Source organism: Panthera leo, chromosome B4, assembly GCF_018350215.1.
Source record: "Panthera leo isolate Ple1 chromosome B4, P.leo_Ple1_pat1.1, whole genome shotgun sequence".
Classification (NCBI taxonomy): domain Eukaryota; kingdom Metazoa; phylum Chordata; class Mammalia; order Carnivora; family Felidae; genus Panthera; species Panthera leo.
In genome coordinates, this window is record NC_056685.1 from 135130021 (window position 1) to 135149673 (window position 19653).

Consider the following 19653-nt stretch of genomic DNA (forward strand, 5'->3'; position numbering starts at 1 on the left):
TGACAGCTCAGAGACTGGAGCCTGCTTCGGATTCTGTGTCTTCCTCTGTCTCTCTCTGCCCCTCCCCTCCCCTCCCCTCTCTCTCTCTCCCCAAAATAAATAGACATTAAAAAAAAAATTCTCTCTCTCTCCCGCTCTCCCCTGTTCATGCTCTCTTTCTCTCTTTAAAAACAAAAACAGGGGCTCCTGGGTGGCTCAGTCGGTTGGGCGGCCGACTTCGGCTCAGGTCATGATCTCGCGGTCCGTGAGTTCGAGCCCCGCGTCGGGCTCTGTGCTGACAGCTCAGAGCCTGGAACCTATTTCGGATTCTGTGTCTCCCTCTCTCTGACCCTCCCCCGTTCATGCTCTGTCTCTCTCTGTCTCAAAAATAAATAAAACGTTAAAAAAAAATTTTTTAAAAATAAAAATAAAAAAAATAAAAACAAAAACAAAACTGGAAACGACACAAATGGATTAGCAAAACATAGTGAATTCATTCATTGGAGACTATCCAGAGTCAGAAGGGACGAACCATTGATAGTTGAAACCACATGGATGGATCTCTAATTAATCATGTGAAGCAAAAGAAGAGAAGACAAAGGCTACATATGGATGTGGAAACGCTGGGGTTCGGAGCTGTCGGCCTACAGAGAATTCTTGAGACATCTTTGGTCCAAAACGTGGTTTTACTAAAGCACGAGGACCAGGCCCCTGGACAGGAAGAGCTTCTAGGACATTCTGGAAAAGGCAAAAGTGTACAAAGGGAAAACAGACGAGGGAGTTCCAAGGGTTGAGGCTATAAGGAAAGGTTGACTACAGAGCAGCCAGGAGAAATTTGGGCGGTGATGAGACACTTCCGTTTCTCCATTGTGGTGGTGGTTACAGGACTATATGCATCTGTCAGAAGTTGTACGTGAAATGGGGCGCATTTTACCGTATGTAAATTATACCTAAACCGTGAAAAAAGAAACAGGAAATGAAACAAAAGCTCAGGAATAGGGGACTCAGGACCCATGGGATACCACGCAGCCATTAAATGTTCTATTTTGAGTGGAAGCATATTTAGGGTCCTGACAAAAGGCTCGTGGAACGTTAAGAGAATGAAGCAGGGTGGCAAACTACATTTGCGGTATGATCCCAATTTTGCAAACCGCGTGTGCACTGCTGGCAACGACGACACCATACGTGACGATACGTGCGCTACACACGTGCGTGTGTAGAAGAAAGACTAGATAAAAATACACGGGAATATGAGCAGTGCGACGCATGGACATCCGGACCACGGGTGACTTTGTCTTTCTGAATACGTTTTGCCCAGTTTCCCAGTGTCCAGCTGAACCTTCGTTCCTTTTTACAACGAAGCGAGAAACATTAACCTTGTTATTTGCAAATATTATAAAGGGGCAGGAGCAGCCTGGCTGTCCTGACCCGGAAGTGGCGCGTTAGCTGCACCCAGTTTGCTTGCGGTCAGTTTTGCGTTGGCGACTGAGTGCCGTTGGGCTCCGGGCTATTTGTCTTTGTACCTCCCCGCCAGGTTTCTGCGGCCCGGCCATCTCTGCCACACCGGACCTGACCTCACAGTGCTACTTATCCTTTCCTCAAAGCGGTCAATGTTATTTACGTAGTTCTTCGTTCATCCGTTCCGATGACGTTTTGGGGTGACGGTGGAGGGGTCTGGAGCTGACGGCCAAGGTAGAATTCTTGAAGACGTCTTTGATGCAAAAAGATGATTTTATTAAAGCCCGGGGACAGGACCCGTGGGCAGGAAGAGCTGCGCTGGGGTCGTGAGGGGTAACTCATTACACGCGACCCCCCCCCCCCAGGTTGGCAGGGGGCAGGGAGAGAGTAGATCTCTAAGGTATTTTGGAAGCAAGGTTTCCAGGACCTTGAGGGGCTGGCTGTGGCCAGGGGAACGTCATTTATTACCGTTTAGGCAGCTGAGCTCCTAGAGGGAGGTCACTCTTGGTTTCAAGGACTTGTCGATGGGCTGTAGGCAGCAAGGAAACTTAATTTTTCATTTGCCCGAGTTTCCCCGCAGCACCACGGCAAGCACTTAAACCCCTCGCCTTTGTTCTTGGGGGGCCGGGAGTCTCCGAGGAATATTCTACCCGGGGGTGGGGGCGGGGGCGCTGTTAGCCTGTACTTTGTGATCAGGGAGCTTGCCCCACGCTCCCTAATCACGTTCCTCCCTTCCTTCATTTCCCCGTCCTTTCCACAAAGGATTCGAAGAGGTCGAAAACACTAGAATCTGAATTTCACTGGACGGTCCAGAATGGATGTCATCTCATCTTTTCAGGTTAGCTCCGCGAGGGCCAGAGCGCTAGAGACAAGCTCTGGGGCTGGAGATAGGAAGGCTCAGTCCCCACACCAAGCGGCTTGCTCTTCGCGCCCGCAGTGACAGTGAGGTGGGGTGCTCCAGAGCACAGGGGAGGGCCTTTGGGTCAGGCAGCGATCTGCTGGGGAACTGGGTCCCCGTCGTGTCCTTTGCTGAGCGCCGCCGGGGGGCGGGCGCCTCCTCGCCCTCACGGTCCAACAGCACAGCCTAGCGGGCATGGCTTGTACTGCACCCCCCCGCGTCTGAACGCCCGCCCGGCGGGGTGGCAGCTGTGGCCCGTGGGGCAAGTGCCCCAACCTCTCTGTGCCTCCAGCTCCTTACCTGTAAAACTAGGAATGATCTCATGCACGTAGTTCATGGGGCTGCTGTAAGAATTCAGGAAGTTAACAGACGCTGAAGAGGTTAGAACAGGGCCTGGCACAGAGTGAAATACAAATGTGAACCACTATTCCCATTTTATCAAGGAGCAAACGAAAGCTTAGAGAGACGAAGTATTTCAATCAAGCTCACGTAGCTCATTAAGGTCACACAGTTGGACCAAGTCTGAGCGCAAAGGACCGTTACCTCATGGTCCATGCTTTTTTTTTTTTTTTTTACTTTGTAATGTTTATTTATTATTTTCTGAGAGACAGAGAGAGAGCAGGGAAGGGGCAGAGAGAGAAGGAGACACAGAATCCCAAGCAGGCTCCAGGCTCCGAGCCGTCCGCACGGAGCCCGACGCGGGGCTCGAACTCACGGACCGTGAGATCATGACCTGAGCCGAAGTCGGACGCTCAACCGACTGAGCCACCCAGGCGCCCCTCATAGCCCATGCTTTTAACCACTAGCTTCATTTTTGTGCCTTTGTAAGACTGTTGTTAAGTTTCAGGGAAACAAAAATCTTTTCTCAGATTTTGGTGCAGAAAAAACCCAGCCTCCTTGCATACAGTTTCATACATGGATGAACACATGGGGTCTGGAGGAAGGACTGGTCGGGGAGGAATTGGACTCTCCATCGGAGATCTGCTTACCTTGGCAATTATCGGCTTGAGTTGGGATGACATTCGGGGTTAGACTGCCTCCGCAACAGTGTTCCCCAGATTTGTGTGTTTGTCAAGCACGTTCGCACTCTAGCCCCGCATGATCATGAAAAAGAGAAGGTAGGAACCGGTTCCCCATTTTCCAGATGAGGGGGAGGGGCTTACCTGAGGACCTGAAGCTCATCGGTTGACACGAGGTGCCCGTCTGACCCTGGTAGGACATCTCTCCCTCTGCCAGGTGGCTGCCCCTTAACCTTCCCCACCCCTTGCATGGGAATCATGGGAATAGCCAGGGATGGGATGTCACATTGGTCTGTGTCCCTTGCTCCCTGGGCTCTCTTTGGACATATTTTCCCCACCTCCTTGGGCCAGACCGTGGTCTATCAGTCTCTGGGTCCCCAGAGCCCAGCTTCCATGCCCCGGAGCTGGGTTAGACGCATCCGCTGGTCATATGAACAAATCAAGGAGTACATGGGATCGCTGGTACTTTTGGAGGCTCTGACTTGCTGGTTGGACCAGCGGTTCTCAAAGTGTGGTCCTGGATCAGCACCGTGGGACTTGCTAGATAGGCAAACTCTGGACCCCACCCCCAACCTCGTGACTCAGAAACTCTGGCACGTGGTCCAGGAAGCTGGGTTGTAACGAGTCCTCGGGGGGTTCGATAGCACCTGCTTTTTGGAGTTAGGCACTGGAGTTGAAACCCCAGCTCTGCCCCTGACCTGCTGTGTGGCCTCATGCAAGTCAGTCAACCTCTCTGGTTTGTTTCCTCATCTGCAAAATGGCGCTCAGACGTAACGAGGAGGTTTGTATGACCCTTTGCCGAGAAAGGTGCTCAGGACCGGACCCGACGTGTAGCTGATAAATGTTAAGCCCAAGGCTGGATGGAAACAGTGGGCTGAGAAACTGCCTGTCCCCTGCTCGTGCGGGCTCAGCCTGGCTCCTCGAACTCTGTGCTTGGCAGTGGCCCCACGTGGTGCAGGATGACCTTGTGCCTCAACAGCAAGCCTGCCAGATTCCATCTGGCCTGGGTCTGTCCTCCCTGGGGCAGCGGAGCGCCCCTATCCCAGCCCCAGATCCCTCCACCAGTGGCCCACATCTGTGTACCGGGCACTGTGGCCTGGGCCCTGCTGCTCACTCCCACCAGAGACCACAGAGGTCCACCCGGAAGTCGATGCCTGGCCTTCTAAGGGAAACCAGAGTCCAGAGAGGGGCACACACCTCCTGCAGGTGTCTGGGGAAGGGACGCAGCGGGCAAGGCACCGGTCCAGCAAGGTCTCCTGCTTCCGGACACCCCCCCAAGATCATTCCCATTTTATGGAGAGCGAGGCTCTGAGGTTCAGGCACTTGCTCGGGCTTCAGGCCGCACAGGGGTGGGGGTCCTCCCCCGTCAGTCTGCAGTCCATCCCGACATCTTGCCAGGCAAGGGATGCTTCCCACCGGAAGTGGGGGCAACAGCTCAAGGACCCCAAGTACTGTGCCCCCAAGAGCCTTGGAGCTGGGTTGGGGGCCCTGTTTGTCCGAATTTCCTGAGACTTATAGGGTGGCCTCCAGAGTTCACCAGGCACCCCCTCCTCCCGGGTGTCAGAATGACTCGGTCCCTCCCTGAGCTTCTGGAGTCCCCTCGAGGCAAACTTGTGTCCTTCCTCCCTTCTGTCCTGGCACCGCTTAGCCTTGCATACAGTAGGTGCTCAAGAAATGCTCCTGAGTATCACCCAGGCAGAGGGTTAGCCTTGCATATAGTAGGTGTTCAAGAAATGCTCAGTGAATGAATATCACCCAGAGGGTTAGCCTTGCATACAGTAGGTGCTCAAGAAATGCTCGGTGAATGAATATCACCCAGGCAGAGGGCCAGCTGACTCCCCGCCAGGAGGGGCTACTCAGGGTCAGGAGCCGCTCAGCGCCCCCCAACCATTCACTCTGCGACCGCGGGAATTTCGCTCCTGCCCCTGACGTGGCCCGTTTCCCCGTGAACAAGTGGGGGGGGTGGTCCCGTGGCCCACAGGGACCCTCCCCGACCTCCCCCATCAGTATGTTGACGGGTTGTAGGCAGCCACCTCCAAGTCTGCCCCCAGTCACAGCCCAAGCCCACAGGTCACCCAGCAAACACCAGACCAGGCACGTAAAGGGTGGTAAAGGGTCCTGCCGCGAAGCCCAGGACAGGGGCCCGCTCGGAACTCGGAAAACCTAGTGTTTTAGCTCAAGCTGCTGCAGAGGGGATCTCTGCCTGGGTCACTCAGCCAGGGCTTGCTGGCCCTCGGGGCATTCCCTGGGGCTTGGACGGGAGCTGAAATACCCTTTCCCACCCTCTGCTGAGGGGAAGGGACCGGGCAGGCAGCAGAGGGTCCCAGGGCCCCGTGAAGGTGGTGTGCGTGCAGTAGTGATCCCGGAGATGAGGCAGCTGGGACCCCGGCGGTTGCTATGGAGGGGGAAGGACAGAGGGACGAAGAGGACTCGGTGGCCCAGCACAGAAGGTGTGGGAGGGGCAGTCAAGGATGCCAGAAGGTTCTGGCTGGGGACTGGGGGGAGGGGGGTGTCACTCATCACCACAGTAACAGTTACCACCTCCTGGGCCCCCGGGGCCTTGCACGCCTGCCTCTAACCCTCCAACAGGAAGGCGGGCACCACTTTGGCCTGGGCAAGCGAGGGGTGGGTTGGGATCCCCTGAGGGCCAGGACGGGAGGGGGCAGGTGGGCAGGGAGGGCCCTTCAGGATCTCTTGCAGGAGCTCTGAGAGGACAGGCTGCGAACAGGGCCTGGCTGAGCAGAGGGGGTTTCATCCTGACTTCTGAGGGTTCCTCCTGTTCACCCCCTGCTCTTCAGCCGCCAGTGGGGGCTGTGAGGAAGGGCCTGCTCTCGAGAACCCTGCAGTTCTGTCACGGGACCTCAGGCAAGTCGCAGAACTTGAGTTTCCAGACCTTCCGTGTCCTCTTCTGCAAAGCAGGGGGACTCCAGCCTCCCCCGAGGCCGTCATCATGCGAGCTCACCACGTGCCCAGGACTGGCCGGCTCGGGCCTCGGGGACGGGAGCCTGCTCCGACCCCTCCCTTCCGCCCTGTCCCACCTCGCGTCTCTGCGGCAGCCGGGGGCAGCTCCGATGGGCTCCAACTCCTCATGAGCGGAGAGCAGGGGCCCCATCGCCCATCGGGTGACGAGGCTTGGTCTCCGCCTTCCTGAGCTGGGCAGAGCGGGGCTGCGGCGCCCGCCTCGCTCCTCTGACTCCGAGGGCCCAGTGCCCAGAACGGGCGCGTTTCTGGACGAGCCTTACCAGGGTTCGGTGTATGGGGCTGTGGCAGCCCTCGCAGCTCTTTCTCACCTTGCCCTTTCGACTCGGGCCACCCCAGGGAGGGCGGAGGGCCCCACAGGGATTTTAGTGCCACAGGCCGGCTGGGACTCCTTGGGTAACTATGGCTCTAGGGGCCTCCGTGTCCGCTGCAAAATGCAACGGGGAGCCTCATCCCGCTCGCGGGACATCCGGAGAGGGGCATGTTATCCGCAGGTACCGTATGAGCAGAGCACAGGGCCCAGGAAGTGTGTTCACAGCAGCCCAGGTGATGGACGGTTGCTCATCTGGGTCCAGCCAGCCTGTCTACACCGGGGAAGCCCAGGCCACAGCGTGGCGGGTTTGGGGGAAAACCCTGAGGGGTTCAGGTGCCTCAAATCCCCAACCTCTTTCTTTTGCAGGGGACATAATAGCCCTTTGGGCAGCAGTCCGGTGCCTGGGATCTCGCCCAGCTCCAGAGCTGGTAGATGCTGACGGAGACACGGTCGCACCGCTGACGGGAGCGTGAGGCACACACGGCTCTGAGACGGTCACACTCACGAGATCAACTGTTTATTGATTTTTTTCCTAAAATACTATACATTTAAAGAAACTCCTAACTGAAAAGACTTGACAATTTTTGGTAGATCTGTAGCAAAGGAATGAGGATTTCTGCTGGTAAGTTTTCATGACAAAACAGACACACACCCACTTTCCAAGCAAGACCTCAAGCTCACTGGAAACGTTGAGAAAATGCATAGCTTGTGATGGCGGCGGCCATTCCAACAATGTCTGAGTTACACAAAATAAAGGTTTTCCCTCCTTCCCTCCCTCCCCTGCCCTGTCATTACAGTGTGGCTCCTGCCCCAGCACGTCTGCTCCCGATGACCACGGCTGCTCAGAAGAGACCCCCGTGCTCTGGGCTGAGACCCAGCTTTCGTGCACTCACGAGGAATAAAGGAGGACTGTGGACCCTGCGGCTGCCGCAAAGACACGGGAGTTTGTACAGTGTTCTGCTACGGAAAGGACTAAGGCTGGTCAGAAGGTGGACCCACGGCTGGCCGGCGAGGACACGCTTCCCCACAGCTGTCTCCACTTCAGAGGCCCAGGGCCGCGTCCCGAGCCCAGAGGAGGCCCGGCCCACCGGCCAGGCCTGTGCCCGAATGTCACAGTCTTCAAGCAGTTCAGTTAAACCCACTGTCAAAAGCCGTTACGTCTCGTTAAAACAGCAGGCGAACTCTTTAGATTCTCTGAATATCAAATAATATATACAGATATACACCAAGAGAGGACAGTCTGACGTAAAGCATCTTCGGCTACAGATGCGTGTGCTTGAAAAGTTAGTCTTACTTTTTAACCTTCCAAATCTCTGACAAAATCGTTAACCGGCAAGAGTAGAATCTTAAACGCAAATAGGACAAAAATAGCTTTTAAATATGGCGACGCGGGGAGTACGACGTAAGGTTACCCCCGAAACTCGTGGAGGACGCCCCGACGCAGACAGCATTCGCGGCCGTGCCCAGCCTGATGCGCTCCTGCCTTCCCACCGCTCTCTCTTGCCTCCCAGGCCGCCCGCCCCTCTCGATGAGCCACGGCAGGACCTACCGGGCGGCACGGGAACAGACCCCCTCCCCCCGCCGCAGGACTGGTGTATATCAATCTGTGCCATCGTTTAAGCATAAATGAGTGGAAGAACAGGCATGTAAAAAAAGCATCACTGTACACAGCCTTTAAACGAAGGACCTCAAAGTCCTCACTCGAGTGAAGCGTCCACTTGAGTTGCGGGTGAGGAGACTCGTCGGAGAAAGCCATCGGCGGAGCGAGAATCAGCGGAAGCCACTGCCGACTCGGAGGAGGAAAGGAGGAAAGACGAGGGCGAGACTACACAGATCTGCGAAAAGCCAGCACAGCACGCACAGCGGGCGGGCCGGGGGCCGGGGCGCTTGCCGTCCTACTGTGGCTTCCTGCGCGCGGACCTCTCCGTCGGCACCGCGTGCGGGAAGGGTGCCGGGTCCCGGGTGAAATGACCGGCGCGTCCGCCTTCGAGAGACACCATGAAGCCAAGAGCAACGGAACCGTCAGCCTTTGCAGGAAAAGGAGCGGACGCTCACACGGCCGGCTGGTGCCGGGGGTGTCGCTGCCCGGGCCCGACGGCCAACGGAGCTCCCGGGACCGCTGCCTCCACCCTCCGCCAGCCAGCCGGCTGGCCCGTCACTGGATTGCCTCGACGTAGTTCGCGGGGTACAGGCCGACCTGTCCGTTGTCCAAGCGTCCCTTGCACCAGCCCTGCTCATCCTCGTCCTCGATCTTGGTCAGCTCGTCCCCTTCAAGACAAGAAGGGAGCGGTCCTGGTGAGCGGGTGGGCGACAGGCTGACCGCCCGGTCAGAGTCGCCCTCGTGGCTCAGCCCCCACCCTGGGCCCACGGAGGGTCTCGGACCTGGGGGGAAGGGGCAGGCATTCTCTGGGGGACAAAGCGGGGCCTGCGGCCTGGTTATTTCTCTACTAGGTTGCACCTGAAGCCGTCCTTTCGGCCACAGGGGCCTCTGAGAGGTGTCATGGCTGCCGTCTCTCAGTGACCCTAAAACAAGCAGCTCCCACAGACAGTGCAGAATTAAATGCCACAGGCCCGTGCCTCCTGACTGTCCCAGGCCAGGTCAGAGGAATCCTTTCCGAGGGTCCACACCACCCCTCCTCCGCCCTCTCCTGCTGTCCTCCCTCCCGGGCCCTGGCCCACTCGGTCTGGTATCTCCTCCAGCACTCGCTGCCCTGCCTCATGCCTTCGTTTCATCTGTGTCCAGAGCAGGCTGTGGGAAGGGCAGGGACCCATCACTCGGTCCCCAGCGCCCAGCTCGGGGCATTTGTCCTCAACCCCCCTCCAAACACTGTGAAATGGAAGCCATTCGCCGCGTGTGTTAGCGTGGCTGATGCACGTCTGGTCTGTTCGGACACGGAGGCACCACGAATTCAAGCCAGGCCCCGGGCAGTGGAGGAGATACACTCATGAGAGGGGACAGAGGGAGGCCGGCCCTTCCAGGAGCCAGACCAGGGGGACGAAGACCAAAGGTGGGGTCGGGGCCGTGGTGGGGGAAGGTCCAGGCCTGGCGGCCAGAGGGGGCCAGAGCCAGGGGACGGGCGAGGAGCCACCTTGCAGAGACGCCGTGGGAACCCGCGGCCCGGACCTTCCCGGGAGCGAGGAGCCGGTGGGAGCCGGTCGGCCCGGCTAGGAGACCGGGCAAAGAGCCCTGCGCCTGGGCCCCGTTTCCTCATCTGCAGACCGGGTTCCGGGAGGATTAAGCGTCAGATCGGGGAAGGGCCGGGTGGTGGCCGATATGCACTGAGCAGCTGCCGCCACTCCCGCGTGGCGGTGGTTTTTCCTGCAGCCGCTGCGCCCGAGATGGGCACCGGGCCGCTCTGTTAGCACCGGCCCCCGCACAACTCTGACTCGGCAACATCAGCAGCGAACACGGGGCGGAGGTGAGCGTCGCGAGCGGTAAACTCCGTCCTCTCCTGTCCTTCCCGCCCCCCACTGTGGGCTCCTGGCAGGGCCGACACTTCTACAACTGGCTTTTCCCTCATTCCGCCTTGCGTGCCGCCAGGCTCGCGGGTGCACGGCGAGACCAGCTGCGTGACACTCGCACGGGGTGGCAAGGGCGCCAGGGAGAGGCTCCGTGGGCACCTGAGACCCCGAGGAGCAGCGAGCGCCAGCACAAGCTACAGACAGAAGGAAGCGGTGGCAGCCGAGGGCAGACGTCACGTTACAAATAACACAGAAAACAGACACGGTGAAGAGGGCAGCTTTTGGGCTGTGAAACGTGAATTGGTGATTAAAAGCATGGGTCTCAGTCAGTGTGCTTTTATCAATTCACTCGGAGCAGACGAGGATGTTTGTATCTAAAAGCTGTTGGCAAATCCAACAGGCGGGACTCAGAAAGAATTAGGAATTAAAAATGATTAAATCGAGGGGGTGCCTGGGTGGCTCAGTCAGTTACACGTCTGACTTTGATTTTGGCTCAGGTCATGATCTCACTATTTGTAAATTCGAGGCCCACGATGGGCTCTGCACTGACAGCAAGCAGCCTGCTTGGGATATTCTCTCTCCCTCTCTCTCTCTCTCTCTCTCTCTACCTCGCTCTTTCTCTCTCGCTTGCTCTCTCTCAAAATAAATAAATAAACTTAAAAGGAAAAAAAAAAGAATCAATGAACAGATGAAGTAAGGGGCTAATGACCACTAGATCTCAGAAACTGGGCAAAGGTGCGTTATGGTGCTTAAGGACTCTCTACAAGCGGCCAGGGGCACCTGATGACCAACCCTGGGCTCGAGGGTGTGGGGCCAGCTGCCGGCCTGCCGAGCACACGACACGGCCCTCCGCCCCACAAGCTGGGCACGGGGGTCCGTCCCAGTGCACACGGCAGCCTGCGCTGGTTGAGCTCATCCACCTAGAGGGGTAGGTGCTGGATCTGGGGTGTCTGTGAGGAGCGAGCAAGGCAGAAGGAAGGAGCTTGGCTCTCTGTGGGCCCACGTCTGTGGGCCTCCTCTGAAAGGCTCTAAGATAGGCTCTTTCAAACTGAGGGTTGCAACCCATTTTGGCAAATTGCAACCAGCATTAAAAAACAAACAAACAAACAAACAAACAATAAAAGACAAAGGCTAGAAAATCTGCGGCACAGGGCTCCCGTAATCTGGATCTAGACTGTTCTATAAAACAGAAGTTTCAGCTACTGGCAACAAAGGTGTGCTGGTGATAGAACACATACGATGTGGCCGCAGGAGTAAGTTCAAAAGGCACTACCCTAAAACGGGACTCCAGGTGGCCCAGGGGCACACGGAGTGCTATTCTGGGGTCTGGGCCAGGAGGCTGGCTAAGGGCTCCTCTGCCAGCTGGGGGCGTCTCTGGAGAAAGGCTTCCCCTGGGGACCCCCAGGGCTGCTGGGAAAACTGGCTGGTGCTGGAGACCAGCATGTCCTGCCCAGTGCCCCGCTGTGCCCGGTCCTCGGTCCTGCAAGGGGTGGCGCCTCAGGCAAAGGCACCAGGGCACCTCATGCCTTCTAACGTGTGGCATTGAGCACCTGCTGCTTTTGAAATGTGGCGGGGAGGACCGGCAAACGAAACTTGCAGGAGTTTCCCAGACTTAGAAAAACAAAGACACCCCCTAAACCCTAAGCCCCTAGCAGGTCGGAAGCATCCGCCCCAGATGCCCGCCAGGGAGCCCACCTACCAGCCTTGAAGCTCAGCTCGTCATGCTCCTGCCCTTCATAGTCGTAGAGGGCCCGGACCCGCACTTCTGTCCCCGAGGTGGCATCCTCATCAAATGGGTTTGAGTCCCCGTTGGCGTCCGTGGACGAGAACGGGTTGTTGGACTCGTCATCTGACCAGTCAGTGGGGTAGCTCTGGGTCTTCTCGTAGCTGCTCACGCTGCAAGAAAGGAAGGGTTGACCCGGCGCTCCGAGCACGGGGCCGGCAGAGGCGCGAGGCCCTGCCTGGAGCCTCACCCCTGCCAGGGGAGGCCGCAGAGCCCTGGGGCCAGGCAGGGGGCTCCTTCGGCAGGAGAGGAGCCCCTCGGCACACCTGTCTCCCTGTGGTGGTGGCGCGAGGGCCTCGACGAGGGTTAGCAGAGTACAGAAAAGAAGCAAGCACGGATTATTAACGGGTGCCCCCCCGCCCAGCGAAAGAGGAGCCAGAGGCTGTCTACACCGGCAGCCGGGCACCTCCTGCAGGCCTCGTGCATTGTTCTGAGTGCCAAGGGGGCAGGAGCCTGGACAGAGAGAGACGAGAGACAGAGCGAGCAAGGTGGAAACCGGAGGGAAATGTTTGTTCACCAACTTTTTGGCCTTAACGTCCTCCTTCTCACTGACGGTGCTCCCCGTGTCGTCCTCGTCCTCGAAAGGGTTGTAGTTGGACAGTGACTGTGCTGACCGTGTGGGGTTGCTCGGGACACTAAGGTCACTACAGGGAGAGAGACAGCTTTCAGGGGACCCCAGCTCGGCACCCCGCCCGGGGCCTGCATGCTCCCAGCTGCAGGATCACAGGGCCAGGGTCTGAAAGGACACATCGGCCACCCCCGCCCCGGATAGGAGGATATGTTGTTTGAGTGGGAAGATGGTCTTAGCAAAAACACTTAGTGATATTCTGGTGGCTAAACACACTTACGGCGTCTAAGAGAGGACGACACTGCCATTTCCCCTCCTTGCCTCTGGACACTGGCTATCTTGAACAGGAGGCCTGGGGTCGGGACAGGCTGCCGCTGGAGCCCAAGTCATGTCTGGGCTTTCGGCTTCTCCCCACAGCCCCCCAACCTGGCCCCCGTTCCCGATGCTGTGAGCTGGCGGGCCAGCCTGAGGGGCTCAGCCTGGGGAGCAGACAGCCTGGGAGGCTCAGAGCCCTGCTGCGGAGAGCAGGAGGGAGGCCCCTGGCCCTCGCCAGACCCCACAGCACAGCACTCTCCTCCTCCTGACTACAAAGGGTCCGGTGGCCTCCTCCCCACTTCTGGGGTTAGAGCTTCCAAAATTGGCACCAAAGCCTACTGAAGCCCTTTCCAAGAAGAAAGAAGGAGCCCTTTTGTGCTCCACAGAGAGAACATCCATCTGCACAACTGTATCAGCCGCCTACTGGGTGCCAGGCCCAGAGGGGACAGACTGGAGAGAAATCTGACCCAAGCCCGGCCCGGTGGCCAACAGCCAGGACGCAGTGACTGTGGGCACAAGGCGCAGAACAGGATGGCCAAGAAACGCGACAGGCCCCTAAGAGCCCTGGCACCTGACTGTGGAATTAAGCGGCAGGGTGGGGCCTGTGGGGCCAGCACCGCCTCCTGCCGCCAAGTGGGGGACTGTGTGCGGTCGGCACCCACGGCGCTGGATGGATGGCCCAGACAGAGTGGGGGGGGGGGGGGGCAGGGCACAAATGCCACCAGTGACCCCAGGTGGCCAGCCACTGCCTCAGTGGCCTGGCGAGGGGCACCGGACCCAAGCCTGGGCTGTATGCCTGAGGCCAGCAGGCCCTCCTCCCTCCCTGGCACCTTTCTCTTTCTGTAGGGGGCTGGTGCTGGGCGGCCCCGGCTGCCTAGACTCTCCCACGCCCTCCTCCCCGACCCCTGGGGTGGTGTCTCACCCTCCACACCCCTGCGCCAGTCACACAGGTGCTGGCCTGATCCCTGGGACAGCTCGTACTGCTCTGGCCACTTCACCAAGTTCACCTGTCCAGACGGAGGCACAGCCATCTGAATGGTGACCCATCACGTCTGCCCAGGAGGCCCGGGTAGGAGCTTCAGTGCCCGGGGATGCAGAAAGGGCTCCGGAACCTTCACGGACCCTCCCGGGAGGCACAACCGTGAGGTCTATCATTACCGTTGTGGCAGGGAAGCCTCTGGGTGCGGAGCCTGTGTGGCAGGAGTGGCCTCTGGGAGGGGCAGCTCCACAGAGGACAGCAACACCTGCCCGCCGGGACGCGGAGGCCCGGGGACAGGCCTCGTCCAGCACACGCTTTCCCAGAGGTTCCAATGACCTCAACATCACCTCTTCTATCCAAACTAGGTTTCAGCAAACAGTGACGTGGGAAATAAAATAACCAACGCTCTCACCAAAGAGGTGACATGTGGGGGCCTGGGTGGCTCAGTCGGTTAAGCGTCCGACATCATCTTGGGTCATGCTCGCGTTCTGTGGGTTCAAGCCCCACGTCAGGCTCTGTGCTGACAGCTTGGAGCCTGGAGTCTGCTTCAGGTTATTTGTCTCCCTCTCTCTCTGCCCCTCCCCCACTCACATTCTGTCTCTCTCGCTCTCAAAAAAAAAAAGGGGGTGGGTGGGACACATGACAATGCTGTCCTGTGCTGCCCCCACTCCCAAATCAGGCCCCTGCACACGGCACAGGGAAGCAACCTGGCCAGGATGCCCGGTCCCACCAGAGGGAGCCACGACAGCGACCTCCACCTGCCCGTGTGCCAGTGGAGATCCACAATGACCAGCCCCTGACATCAGCTCCCGCCCTCACTTGGGGCCAGAAGCCATGTGTGTGGCAAAGGCTCCCTTCTCTGGGTCCTTCCACAGCTCTGGCACCAGGTGAGCTGATGATCCTTCCCAGGGCTGCCCTTGGACCACTACCCAGCAGAGCTTGGATGCCCTGGAAGCATCTGGAAAGACGTGTGTGGGGGGCTCCCTGCAAGGCTTCACTGGGGAGTGTCCGGCCCACGCAGAGGACCCAGGGGACCTATCCCAGGGGACGGAGGCTGCCCCAGTGCCCACCTGCTGGGCTTGCTCTGCAGAGCCTGATCGCCTGTCTGGTTGATGCCCGTCAGGGTGACGCCGTCAGTAGCCTTCTTCTTCTCTCTCCGGCTGAGAGTTCGATTCAGGTCTGCGGACCACTCCTGGGCAGCAGGCACCGAGGGAGAGAGACAGGGAAGTTCATTAGTTTGAGGCCACGTCAGTCTAACACACCGGCCAGCCAGCCAGTGGCCCGCCCTGCCTGGCTAGTGACACGTAGCCTCGCTGCCTCGATTTTGCCTTGTTTTCCAGCCGACCTCAGGTTCCTGGCACCTTCCTACTCCCCCTCCTCACTGCTAAAGGTGGGGACTTGGGCCTGTGGTGGCCTGGTCTCGGGAAGAGAGTTTGGCCAGCCAGCACGCAGGTGTCCAGGGAGCCTCCCCATCCGGCCCCTGCCCACGTGGCACTAAGTCTCCGGCCACCTTAAGCCACCAGGGGTCGCCAGAGGCCTCGCCAGTTTCCTTGAGCCTTCCAAATTAGCTTTTTCAGCAAAGATCCTTCCTATTTATTCCCTAAAGTGTTTCTGGCTCCCAGGGGAACAGGAGGGCTGGCTACAGGACTCTGAGCAAGCCTGCAATGTGGGGACCGCACCACGGGGTGCAAACGCACAGGGCCTGGATGTCACATCACCAAAGGGGCAGATAAGCCAGCTCGACCTCACAGGTCTCCGGGAGTGGCTCCCTCACTGGTAGCACGTGCTGCGGGGCTAACCGAGCAAAGAGTCGACTCCCCAAAGGTTCCCTAGTTTCCCAGCACGTAAACAGCTTTTATCAATTGCACTGAGGGATGCTGGAAGCGGGGAAAAGGAAGAAGGGCCATCCCTAACACGTGTCCCTAACACGATCTTGCAGAAAGGCAGGTAACCCCACCCGTTACCAAACCACCTCCACTGAACTCACCCTTGGTGTGATCGAGGCCACAGCGTGGCCCACATGTACCTGTAGGGCCTCCAGATTAGAAGGCATCTTAGAAACACCAAGTCTAACCTGCCAACTTGTCAGACGAGGAAACTGAGGCCCAGACAGAAAACGTGACCTTGGCCACACAGAGTTGGTGGCAGACTTGGGCCTGACTCCAGATCCTGGTCACCTATTTGTTGATAATTATCTTCCCAACCAAAATCAGCTGACTCAGAGAGACCCGTCCCGACTGGGTGGGCTCCCCAGGGCCCACGTAATCGACACCAAGCCGGCTGGGGAAGGAGGGCCGGCCGTTCACGAGGACAATGACCAGCACGGGCAGAAATGCTGCCTCAGCTCCTCTGCCGGCACCAGGCTGTGGAGCCCACACGCAGCCCACGCGGGCTGGACACACACGGCACAAGGTTTGGAATTCAATACATTAGCCAAAGAACAGAAACTTACTTCATCCTGCGGCATGGAAAATAAAAACAAATAATTTCATTAGACCCTGTAATTTCATGACCCTGGAAGAACCATTAAGCATATGCCACATGGGGGTACTGCTTCCCGGCCTGCAGGATCCACAGACAGAAGGGCCACAGTGTGCTCCGGCCAGGACACCCACCCCAGTGGGACGGCCTGTCAAGTCTTCCTTCCCCGACCATTCCGTTCCCTAAGGGACTGGCGGGGGGTGACCTCCTGAGCCAGCTCCCGAGAGCAGCACACGCCCCCTGCAGGGGGAAATCCCGGCTCTGTCCACAGGACACAGGTCAACTCCCCATCCACCGCCACTGGGGGGGGGGGGGGGGGGGGGGGGGGGGGAGGGAGGCTATGTGCTTTCTCCTGTAGGTCCGCTTCCACCCTGGAGGGCCCTGGGGCTCTGCTTTGTGCAGGTGCCTCGGAGGAAGGGGCCCAGTCTGCTCTCGGCGTCCTGCTGGGAGAGCTCCTGCAGACAGTGCAGGGGGCCCGCCCAGCTTTCTTCAGAAGCTCCAGAAGATGGAGGCACACGTATGAGGCCTGACACAACGGCCAGCACGGACCAGGTCACGACCCCCAGCTGCCCGAGGAGATGGGCGCCCGTGGTCCTCCCCATTTGATACGTGGGAACAAATCACTCGCTCAGCGTCCCACAGCTGGTAAGTGGTGAGGCCAGACGTGAGTGTAGCCTGTACCCTGGCAGCTCTGGAGGCAGGGGAGGCCCCTCGGCCCTCGCACAAGGCGTCCTTCCCAGAAGGCAGCACCCGCGGGCCCGCAAAGCCTTTCCCGGCCCCTGCTTCATCACAAGGCACGGAGAATCCCTTCCCTCAGAGAAGGAGGGTGGTAGGACTCATGTGGGGCCCGATGGGGCCTGGCGACCGAGTCCTGTGTCTGGAAGAGACCCAAGGGCCTCAAGGCCTCCCGTTTTACATGTAAAGATACTGGAAGGCTCGGACCCAGGAAATCAGGAAAAGAGGAAAGTTAACCCTGAACCAAAATTGGTTGAATTTCCCGTTTGAAACAAGGCAAAGTGCCTCGTGTGAGGGGGAAGAAGAGCCCACTCTCCACCCCGTCCTGGACCGGAGGCCTGCCAAGCCCAGCTGCACGGTGGCTGCCCCCTTCTCAGCCGTCTGGCAGGGTGGGGCGGGGAACTGGGGCCCCCGCGTGACCTATGGGTCCTGGCACTCACCACCAAGAAGAGAATGCCAGTGGTCACCAAGTGACCGTCCGAATTCCTAACGAGAAGGGTCTTTACTGAGATTCAGAAGGCCCTTCAGTAGTGCCCTGGGGACTCTGAACATGAAGCTGGTTTCTAGAACAGCCATGCTTAAAGGCTGCCCCACAAACAGGGCAAAGGCCAGCACAGAGTTGAATGAGAAAGTCAGCACATGTCTCAACCTCACGGGCCCAGGCCCCTGCCGGACCAGCGGGGTCACGGGCACAGCCTCCTCTTACCTCAAACTGTGGCCAGTTCATGGACATGCCTGGCCCGTGGTTGGCTCTGAACCACCTCAGGTCCTCCACTGCATCAGCGGCTTTGATGCTCTGTTCCAGGTCTCGGTAAATGTTCTTGTAGCTAAATCAGAAAGAGGAGACAGGACCGTCTTGAAAGGCAGGGAAGGCTACCGTTCATCCCAGCCAAGAGCCGGGGCACAGCAGGCACGTGGTCTCCAGCCACACTAGAATCAGCTTCATAGTACGGACCGGGAGGTGCTGCCTGGGTCGGCGGGATGGTCCCCTGGCCTCCGCGTGCACAGGAGACAGACAACGATCACGGTGCGCGAGCCACAGCTTTGGCTTCCCACAAATTGGCTTTTTGTCGTTGTTATTTTTTATTTTTTGGCGGGGAGGGGCAGAGAGAGAGGGGGGCACAGGGGATCCGGGGTGGGCTCTGCACTGACAGCACGGAGCCCCACGCGGGGCTCGAACTCACGAACCGTGGGATCGTGACCTGAGCCGAAGTCAGATGCTCAACCGAGCCACCCGGGGGACCCTTCCCACAAACTGGCTTTTAAACCAAACGGGCCGGGGCTTGGCGGCAGACTCCCTGCCCGCTGGGAGCACCCTCTGCCCTAGAGCCTCAGAGGGAGCACGGCCCCGCGACACCTTCCCTTCAGACGTCCCACCTCCCAACCGTGAGAGAGTAAGTTTCTGCTGTCCTAAGCCACGGGTTTTTGGTATTCTGCCACGACAGCCCCAGGGGGCCACTCGCCATCTACTCCCCAGGGAGGCGAGCCCCCGCCCCCCCTCCCCAGCCAGCGGTGCAGCTCCTGGCAAGTCACGCTCCACAGCCGGCCTCCGTTTTCTCGCCAGTGAGATGGGAAACAGTGCCTCCCGCTGTACGGACTCTCCTAAGGAACAATGAATGCCGGGAGAGTAGCTCCGCGAGGACTGTTTCTATCGTGTCACACAGGAGACAAAGAGAATGTAATTTCCTGCGAACGACGAGCCTTAACTTGTGAGTCCTTTCTGAACGGCTCTGCTATATGGATGGCTGAAGTCCACGTCCACAGTTAGCCCGGACCTCTGTCCCAAAGGAGGCATCACGGGACCAAGGACGAGGCGAGTGTGGAAGAAACACCGCGGCGTCCACGTCACGGTTCAGAGCGGAGTCTCTGAGGTCCCGTGCCGTCCAAGGGCCACTGAGAAGTCAAGGGCTGAGCGAGCAGGCAGCCAGCTGCTCTGGATGGAAGGGCCTCACGAAGGGCTTCGAGGCGAGGTGGTCCTGAGGGTGGGGCACCCCGGCCCGGGAAGCGCGGGAAATGCTCCTGGCTTGATTTCAGATACGCCGCTGTGGTCGGTCCAAGCCGCGGCCCTCCCTTCCTACCCGGGCCCAGAGCGCGTCCGCGGAGCTGGCGGCGCGTGGCCCGAGGCCCCCCGGCTCAGGCCAGCCGTGGGCCATCAGCTGCCACAGGCAGGGGGAGGGGAGGGGAGTACACCACACAGGCCGACCCCGTGGCACAAGACCCTCCCCGGACAGGAGAACTCAGCGGGGAGGAGGTCTCGGGACAGACACGGCCACCCCCAGCCCTGGTCTGGAGAGCAGTTACTGAGCTGTACGCAAAAGCCACTTTCCACGGACCACACGGTGACGTGCTCCCTCTCTGAACGGGAACTCACCTGGCCACGTTCGACAGGTCTAGGTGCTTCTGAACTTCCAGCAGGACTTCCCGGAAGAAGCGCAGGCGCTTTTCCTCAAACTGCTGGCACTGCTCAAACACCTGCTCCATGTTCTCCATGTACTGGGGGGTGCCCTGGTCCAGCTCCTTCAGCGACTTCTCATACTTCTCTTTGGTCTACAAGAAAAGCCGGCACCACGGGACGGAGGTTCATCTCCGCTCACCCCGGCTCCCTCTGGCACAGAGAAAGCCAGCCGGGCTCTGCGCCACCCTGTTCCTCACCCGCCTTTGTCCCTTTCCGCCACTTCTGGCGT

General features: G+C 58.9%; 1 protein-coding gene across 4 annotated transcripts in view; it reads right to left on the bottom strand.

Moving 5' to 3' along the window:
• Positions 1-7147: 7147 nt before the first annotated feature.
• PACSIN2 (protein kinase C and casein kinase substrate in neurons 2) overlaps positions 7148-19653 on the bottom strand; it is a 133831-nt gene continuing 121325 nt past the window's right edge. For all 4 annotated transcript variants that reach the window (XM_042948027.1, XM_042948029.1, XM_042948028.1 and 1 more), the window contains 6 exons: positions 19341-19516; positions 17676-17796; positions 14824-14945; positions 12413-12535; positions 11808-12004; positions 7148-8914 (listed from right to left, as the gene is read on the bottom strand). In XM_042948027.1, the coding sequence (XP_042803961.1) occupies positions 8802-8914; positions 11808-12004; positions 12413-12535; positions 14824-14945; positions 17676-17796; positions 19341-19516 (852 nt within the window). In that variant the 3' untranslated portion in view covers positions 7148-8801. The remainder of the gene's footprint in view (positions 8915-11807; positions 12005-12412; positions 12536-14823; positions 14946-17675; positions 17797-19340; positions 19517-19653) is intronic.